The sequence below is a fragment of the Pseudogymnoascus destructans genome (genome assembly GCF_001641265.1).
Source record: "Pseudogymnoascus destructans isolate 20631-21 unplaced genomic scaffold scaffold_27, whole genome shotgun sequence".
Lineage (NCBI taxonomy): Eukaryota > Fungi > Ascomycota > Leotiomycetes > Thelebolales > Thelebolaceae > Pseudogymnoascus > Pseudogymnoascus destructans.
The window spans coordinates 391,896-400,650 of record NW_020167546.1 but is presented as its reverse complement, the minus strand read 5'-3'; the positions used below and the strand labels follow the sequence as shown (position 1 = coordinate 400,650).

Genomic DNA, 8,755 nt, shown 5'->3' with positions numbered 1-8,755 from the left:
CTCCGCCTTTACTGCTTTCCAATTTCGGGACCAGGATGGACACTGGCAGTTGCCTTGCGTTTGTGGTGTCAAGCATCAATACATCGATTGCCCATATCTCAATGATGCTATCCAAACTTCAGGGTGGCAAAAGAATGAGAAGACAGCCGCCAAAGTGGCAAATGCTCTTCGAAAATTCAAAGTAAAGCAGCAGGTCGACAAGCAGCTTGCAAACTGGAGAAAGGAGCAAGAAGAGAAGACGAAATCCAACCCCAATTCCAGCGACGCTATAGAGCCACAAAAGAAAGGGTCATGGGCAACGGCTATAAGAAGCTCCTTCACTGGCTCAACAGATGACTTCCTACAAGACTGCACGCTGCTCGACTCTGCTTGCACCGACCATGTGATAAATCACCGAAGAAAAGAACGCTTCGTCAAAATGAGATCCGCAGGGCCTGACGACATCCTATATGCTGGTAAAGATCAGTATCAGATTGAAGCTTTCAGCAATAGCTGGATCGAAATCATGACTCCAACAGGGACAGAGCGCCAGGATCTTGAGAACATAGCGTACGTACCAGGGTTTCTAACAAACTGCATATCACTGAGCCAGTTGAAGAAGAAGAACGTGCATTTCGATTCCCAGTTTGACCGACTACACAGCAATGGAAAAACGCTTGTTACTTTACAGCCTTCTCACGGCCATTGGATGCTTGAACACAACATACAGCTGCCCTCGACTGTATTCGCCAGCAAGAGGAGCACTGCCCAAACCCAGAGCAGGAAGACTGCAGCTCACTGGCATGATGTCCTTGCACATGCGGGCTGTGAAGTTATCGACCATCTACAGAACGCAACAATGGGTTGTGAAGTCGACTTCTCAGAGCCATGCCCATCGACGATAGACTGCAGCACTTGCGCTGTTTCCAAGATGACCAAGCAAGTGTCACGACGTACAGATGTTGAGGAATACTCTGAAGAAGCGTGGTTCCGTGTAGAATGCGATATAAGTTTTAATCAGGTTGGATACAACCGGCATGAGTACACTCTACACATCAGATGCAAAACAACACTTGTCAACCTAGTGTACACCATCCAAAAGAAGTCTGATGCTCTCCGAATCATCAAGGCTGCAATACGTCTCATAAAACAGCGATGGCAAGGCAGAGTAGTCTTCATACGACTAGATGGTGAATCAGCTCTCCAGGAAAGCTTCGATCAAGCATGCGAAGAAGAGGGTATCACCCCAGAGCGCACAGCACCAGACACCGCAGCTCAAAATGGTGGTAGCGAACGCAGCGGCCGTACGATCATTACGAAAGCACGAACAATGGTGGTTGCAGCCGGTCTTCCAGACTTCCTATGGCCAGAGGTACACAAAGCCGCTGGCTACATTCTCAACCGTACACCACACAAGCAGCTCAATTGGCAAACACCCATGGGGGTCATGAGAAAGGAGAAGCCTCGAATTGGACACCTACGACGATACGGGTGTAGGGCATACGCTATGTGCCATGGTGTGCCAAAAAAGGACAAACTCCAGCCCCGAGCTCACATTGGCTATCTTGTTGGCTACGACTCAACCAACATCTTCCGAATCTGGATTCCAAGCATCGAACGTGTGATACGCACACGGGATGTGATTTTTGATGAGAAAACCTTGTATAACCCAGCTGACATTGATTGGAGTCAACTCCATGAATCTGAGGCAGTTGAGGACCTCGTTGAAGTGCTAGATCCGCTAGCAGCATCACAAAAAAAAACAGAGGATGAAGATACCATAATTGTTGACTGGCAGGGAGCTATAGCTTCACGGAAGCCTGTTAAGTCAAAACCAGCTTATTCCAAGCCCCAAAACCAAGACCAATTGCTGTCTCCGCAATTGACTCCATCTCCGCAGTCGATGCTATCTCCCCAGTTAGCAGCGTCACTCTCACCACTGCCAGAGATTCATGTTCAGCCCCAGCTACATGCATCTAATAACGGAGATTCTGAAGATCTCGTCGTACCAACCAGCTATCACCTTGAAGGAGGACAACCATCACGCAATGGCTCTGATTTCAGTGAAGCCAACATCATTCCTGGCGGGAGAACGCGACAGTCAGCCTATGCAACGCACAGTCAGCCCCCTACTAAGGCTATTACCAGCTTCCAACCATTCTACGCTGCGTTCTCAGCTGGAAGGGCGATGCCCAAGCTAAAGATTCATAGGGATAACCTTCCTACAACACCAAGGAATTGGAGGGAGATGCTGGCCCATCCACACGCTGAAGAATTCAGGGTCGCCGCGCAGAAAGAACATGATGACCTTCTTCGCAAGAGAGTCTTTGAGTACGTCGACTCAGGCTACTCAGAACAAAAACCACTACCGCTTATGTGGGTTTTCACATACAAATTCGATCCTGATGGCTTCTTGATCAAGCACAAGGCCAGACTCTGCGCACGCGGAGATCTACAGGAAACCATGGATGAGACGTATGCAGCAACACTGGCTGCACAAACCTTTAGGTTTATGATGGCCATTGCCGCCTACTTTGACCTTGAAGTATGGCAATATGACGCTGTTAACGCCTTCACCAACTCAACACTTGACCCACCTATCCTCTGCAGATGCCCAGACGGCTTCGAAAACTTTGGGCATGCAGTTTGGCTGCTCATGGCATTGTACGGTCTTAAGGTCTCGCCACTTCTTTGGTATAGGGAGTTCACAGCTACTCTGGCAGATCTGGGCCTTTCGCCTGTCCCGGGAGTGAACTGTTTATTCACGAATGGCTGGCTCACTCTCCTTTTCTATGTGGACGATGTCATACTCTTTTGTAGTACAGCTAACCTTCCTAAAATGAGGGTCTTTGAAGCTAAGCTTTTAAAGAGATATGAGTTCAGAAAGCTTGGAGAGATCGACCACTTTCTTGGTATTAGAGTGATTCGGGACAGAGCATCAAAAAAGGTCTGGCTTCTTCAGGATGCCTACATTTCTAAGATAGTAGCAAAATACAACGTCAAACCACACCAGACGAAGCCCAAAACACCACTACCAACCACTCCACTCATGGCTAACTCTCTACAAGCCTCGAAGAATGAGATATATGAGTATCAACAGAAGGTGGGCTCCATCAACTACTCTAGCGTCATAACGCGCGCAGATATTGCTAGGGCAGTCTCAAAGTTGTCCGAATTTCTACAGAACCACTCAAGAGAACACCTCTTCGCTGTCGACCAGACTATTCTTTACTTAGACGCCACAAAATATTATGCTATTCTGTATAATGGCAGGGTCAAGGATTACAAGCGCCTGTCTTGTGTGCAAGCGATGCTTCATTCGCCGATAACCTACTCACTAGGTTCAGCTCCCAAGGTTATATCTTTACCCTATTTGGCGGCATCATCCATTACAGGGCTACGAAACAGAAAACCGTGACTACTTCTAGCACGGAAGCTGAGCTTCTAGCTCTACAACTCACTGCTGGCGAACTCATGTGGTGGATGCGGTTCTTCAAGGCCATACACTTCGAACTCGACGAACCATTCACTATTCTCTGCGACAACCAGCAGACACTTCGACTCCTCAACCGGGAGACCCCAAAACTAGTGACCAAACTACGCCATGTCGACGTGCACCAGTCATGGTTGCGTCAAGAAGTTCAGAAGGGAACGTTCAAGACTGAATGGGTGCCGACTAGCCAAATGCCAGCTGATGGGTTCACCAAGGAGCTCCCACGCCAAAAGCATGAAGAATTCGTGCGACAGCTTGGACTGGTGGATCTACAGGATACTCACTTCGATGACGCTGGAAAACTACGGTCAACTTGCACATGATAGAGTCATTGCCTACAGATCCATCACTTTCTCTCACAAATTGCTTCCAATACTGATGAATGAAGGGCGTGTTGGACTCAAACAGCCAGGGCGTGGTTTCCCGATTAGGCGACACAACGCCGTCGCCCCTGCATCAGCTGCATCACTATATAGCTTCAGAAGAAGAACATCCTTACGATGCTCTTCAATCAATCAATCAATCCAATACGATTCAATGCATCGATGCCCCAACAGTGACCATCCTCGGTCAACAAATGGTCCAAAGACTGCAACATCAAGCAGATAAACAGTCAAAGTCTGCTCCCGTATCTAAAGTCGACTTTTCGACTCAATTTCTTTCCCACGAAAAACGGGCAAGGTATTCACAAAGTATTCCCAGTCTTTCTCCTTCAAAATGGGAGAAGTAGCCCAAAGCGCCGCTTTTTGAGGCGGACTATCGGAAGGTCAAAGTGGAGATTGCTATACAGGCTGGTATAGTCCATGAGTTTGAAGATTCCAGGTCATCAAGGGAGCCAGGCTCGACCGGACTGGCTTTCCATCTCACCTGGTAGGGCTGCCAGATGAGGAGATACACTCCTCGTTCTGCCTACCGCCCAGAAAGGAACTCGAGCGTGCTTGCAACTCCTCAGATCCCATCCTTCTCCGAATTATCAATGGTACAAGATCTCTCTTACAGGATGCCTACCAGCTGTGTAGCAATAATTCACCCGATTGTAAGATGACTTACCAACGCGCTACTATCCTAAATGAGTTCTACTCGGGGGCTTCAGGGAAATCAGCAGCCTTCCGTGCTCGTAAGCTCGAGTCGACACTCGTGGATTATTTCCAAACCTGGACAGAGCTGGTCGTATATTACTACCGGGTAGTCTACAAGGAAGATGGCCACTTTAAGGGTACACCTGAGTCCCAGCAATTGCCAAAGGATATTATTCAGCCCACATCTCAGCAGCAAAGTACAATGCAGGAGGTTGTCAGTGCTCCTAAGGCGTACCAAGAAGAGGAGGATAACGAGGAGAAGCAGGCTGCACTACAGCGTGCCCTCCAGAAGTTATTTCACATCGTTGGCAGCGTACCCTTTCGATCTCCAGCTTTGCGCCATGCTATCATGATCCAAGCGGGTAACTCCAAGGGTTGCAATTGAGGGTGGGCAGCCACATACAATAGGGCGATGGAAGGAGCCAGAGATCTTTAGCAGCCATCTCTCTGCCTTAACTTGGACAGCCCAGTTCCTCATATTCGACTATGCATGCTTTCATGAGCAGGACAATGAGAATCAGATTCCGGTGTTGCTGTCAAAACTCTGGAGCAAGTTCTTTCAGCAGCTTGCTGAGACTCCATTTGGCCATATCTTGCAGTGGAGACTATATCTTTTCCAGGTTGGCAGGCGACAGCTTGCAAGACACCAGGCACGATGGTCTCTTGACAGGCAGACTGTAGGATATCGAGGGGTTAACCTGCATATAAAACACATCCCACAGCTAGTTATCTCGGAGTATCAGGCGGCTTATGCAATATTGCACGAGGATCTTTTGTTCGAGGCTAAGTCGGCTCTAGACCTAGACCAGGATTCAGTTCCTTATATGCTACTCAAGGCATGGAAACTGAAGGATGACCTTGACGTTGCCGACTTTGGAGAGTCGTGGGTAACCTACCCTGAGAATGCCGAGCTGGTCCAGAAAGCTGAGGGGGCTCTCCTTCGCCGTATCCAGCAAGATGCTAAGCTGCGGGCGATGCTTCTGATTGAAGGCAAGGATGGAGCTATAGGATTCAATCCTAAGGTTATTGACATTTATGAGACTTTCTCAAGCATCGGCATATCATGATCTGGGAGAAGCTAGTCATGATCTTCACTCAGTATCACAAGGGACAGCAGCAGTCGGGTACGTACAAGGAAAATACACGCTTCCTACCTAAGCCAATTGGGGATATGCTCTTGCAGTAAGCATATCGGCTTGGTTATACCACTCCGGCAAATCTTCCTCCGCCAGCGTAATCCAAAGGGCGTGATCTCGCCGTATCTCTGGGCCGAACTCGAAGGAAAGGTCTGGCCAGATCGGACGGTGTTCAAGTGCCTCACGAGAGCATGTGCTCGGGCCAAGATCGCACGCCTGCATACGCTTAAGTGGCGTCATTTCTCAGCTGCTATCTGCAAGGAGAAGTTCTCAGGCAAGGATCTTGCCACGTTTAGCAACGAGGATATTACTGCGGAGGATATGGAGGACAAGTATGACCTGGTCACATTAGAGCTACAGAGTAACCATAGCTACGCTACCTTTAATATGACTTATGCTGGGTCAACTATGCTTACGATAGATACCCTCCTCCATCGAAACCATCGGGCGTCAATGCTCTGGCATAATCTCATCCAGTTCGAAGCCGTCCTTCAGAAAAAGCGAGGGCGATCCGACTCGGATGTACTCTCCTTCCGGATGCATGATGACATCAAGCGTGGTCAGCAGCGGAGGAAGAGGGTGTATTCAGAGGCTGACCTTGTTGCCGTTACCCGTAGGGTGTATGGAGCACCGGAGCTCCGGCTACGTGTGCCAGGTCAGCGAGCCGCGGTGCTTGCAGTACTCGGGCCACAGAAGGCTGAGCAGGTTATTATTGTACTAGCAACAGGATCAGGAAAGACATTGATTGTTATTTTGGCTGTATCAATTGCTGATACTGGAACAACCATTCTCATCCTTCCACTGATAGCTCTTAGGAATGACATGCTCCGGCGCTTTAGTGATGTCGGAATCCAGCCGCTGGTGTGGACTCCGGACTATGCGGACTGCTCCTTTGGTCATTGTCTCTGTTGAAGCTGCATGCTCGGAGCGGTTTGTTGAGTATGCCCAGGGTCTGGTTATGCGTGGTGGTAAAGTGCATCACGTTGGTATTGTCATTGTGACAGTAGGGCTGGTGAAGGCCGCGGAGCCCAGAATTGGTTTCAAACAAGGTACAGAAATATCGCGGGTACACAACAGGGTATCTATCATATAACATGGTGTATACATGCGAGAGTTGTTATTGCGTAGAGCAGTTATGACAACTTTGTCGAGAAATTGTGAGAAGGGTCAGATGGAGGATGAGAGTTAGTCATGCTTCCCGAAGAGCGTGATTAGGAAGTTCTTCAATTGTTGGCCTGTGGAGGATGAGAAATCGTCCGGTGGAAATGGATACGGTGAGTTACATGGCTAGATTGGGGATGAGAGCTGATTCTATCGAAGCTGCTCTCCTGCCATCTTTGACTTTGGAGGCTCAGTAAATGGGAGCTATGGATGGCTACCTAAACTATGGCACCTCGACTGGCATGCCCTGCTTCTATTTAAAAGCGAGAGCTGCGGCGACTACCATCTCAACACGTCGCGGCCCCTCCAAGTCCCAGCATGGTCAGACCGCGCAGACAAGTGACGGTTGCGGCGCCAGAGAATATGTGTACATCTTCCACTCTCGCAATAATACCCCGCTGACAACCGCAGTGTATCCCCGATCCGAACGATCCTACAGGCGTCTGCCTCACCTGCAAGAACAAGGCTGCCAATATAAATTTCCAGAAACCGGCCTGCATCCTCTACAAGGTGACAGATATGAAGTGGACTCAGCGCTGTCACCATAGAGGTTAGCGAGGGATACACGTCTACGCCGCTCAAGCTCGTAGCCTGCGAAGGGTGATGTTCTCGAGCGCAGCTGGTGGGGATTGGAGGCGAGAAGAAGTCGGTCACTATCCCGTTATATGCTATCCAAGATTTACCGGCGGCCAAAGCCGCTTATGAGCGGTATATTAATGCGTTGGTGGTGGTGTGGGCCGGATGTTGCGCCTCAGCTGCCACCATGGGTGAGAAGCTGGGAGCGTATGCAGCCCAATAGTATACCGCATTATCTTCAACCGAAGGCGGATGGTGATTGGAAAGAGCCCAGCTTCAGCTTCCAGGATAACTCCAGCCGCTGTCACGCCGAACAGCCAAATTTTGCTGTTAAGATACCACAGAGCGAAGTCGTTATAATTGAACCACTTGACAGTAAAGATGACGCTTCTGGTGGTTAATTGGACAAGGGTAGAATATTTCAGAGTGTGAATATAATATTAATCAAGATTAAGTAGGTCGGGTTTACAGGCTTAGGGCAGTAGGGTTAGAGTTAAGAAGTGTACACCGAGATTTGTCACTTCACGCCCCATGGGGCTTGGGTTTTCAAAGTATTAGGCCCCATGGGGCTTGGAATTTCTGATCTTGTGATTTCGCAATTTCGCACATCCTGTGTCAGGCCCCATGGGGCTTCGGATTTCCGACCCTTGTGATTTCTCAATTTGGCACTTCCCATGTCAGTCAGGCCCCATGGGGCTTCGGATTTCCGACTTTGTGATTTTTTCAATTTGGCACCTCCAGTATGAGGCCCCATGGGGCGTTGGATTTCCCACTTGCAATTTCTCATATTCACACACCCCATATAAGGCCCCATGGGGCTTCGGACTTCCGACTTTGTGATTTATCCCATGTCAGACTGCATGGGGCCTCAGATTTTCGACTTTGTAGTTTCTCAATTTCGCACTTCCCACGGCTCGATCTATTCGCATGATTCCCGACCATTGACTCGGGAGTGACGATGACAATCCCTGACTACATAAGCGCAGCACAATTGGTCAGTACTGCAGCTCAAGGTGATGAAAGCGTCCTTATGGGTTGGCAATTCAATATGCGCCAGACATGGATGGACGTGGAGCTCGTAATTGGTTTAAAACAAGGTACAGCAGCAGCGACATTGACTTAAGAGTCAACAACACCTAATTGTAATTACAAGGGTTAGCAACCCTCCTGAAGGCTAGAGCACTCCCCTGTCCGTTCCCCGACCCAAACAATTTATCCAAACAATCTCCCCGTCTTCTCTTTCCCTCCAACTACTTGTAAACATCAGCCCCTATGTTGATAATACGCTCAACTTCTTACTGCTAATTGTATAAGTCCTCTGTGTTGATCAT

General features: G+C 48.9%; 2 protein-coding genes across 2 annotated transcripts; both read left to right on the top strand.

Annotated features, from left to right (window-relative positions):
* Positions 1–3,930: 3,930 nt before the first annotated feature.
* On the top strand, positions 3,931–6,599 carry VC83_08792 (uncharacterized protein; the record flags this gene model as incomplete). The annotated part of the gene is made up of 4 exons (XM_024472335.1): positions 3,931–4,913; positions 4,960–5,573; positions 5,603–5,679; positions 5,735–6,599. The coding sequence occupies exons 1-4, from the start codon at positions 4,514–4,516 to the stop codon at positions 6,597–6,599; spliced, it is 1,956 nt and encodes a 651-aa protein (XP_024320349.1). The 5' UTR covers positions 3,931–4,513.
* A 914-nt stretch (positions 6,600–7,513) lies between these two features.
* On the top strand, positions 7,514–7,825 carry VC83_08791 (uncharacterized protein; the record flags this gene model as incomplete). The annotated part of the gene is made up of 1 exon (XM_024472334.1): positions 7,514–7,825. One exon carries the CDS (start codon positions 7,514–7,516, stop codon positions 7,823–7,825), a length of 312 nt encoding a protein of 103 aa, XP_024320346.1.
* Positions 7,826–8,755: the final 930 nt, after the last annotated feature.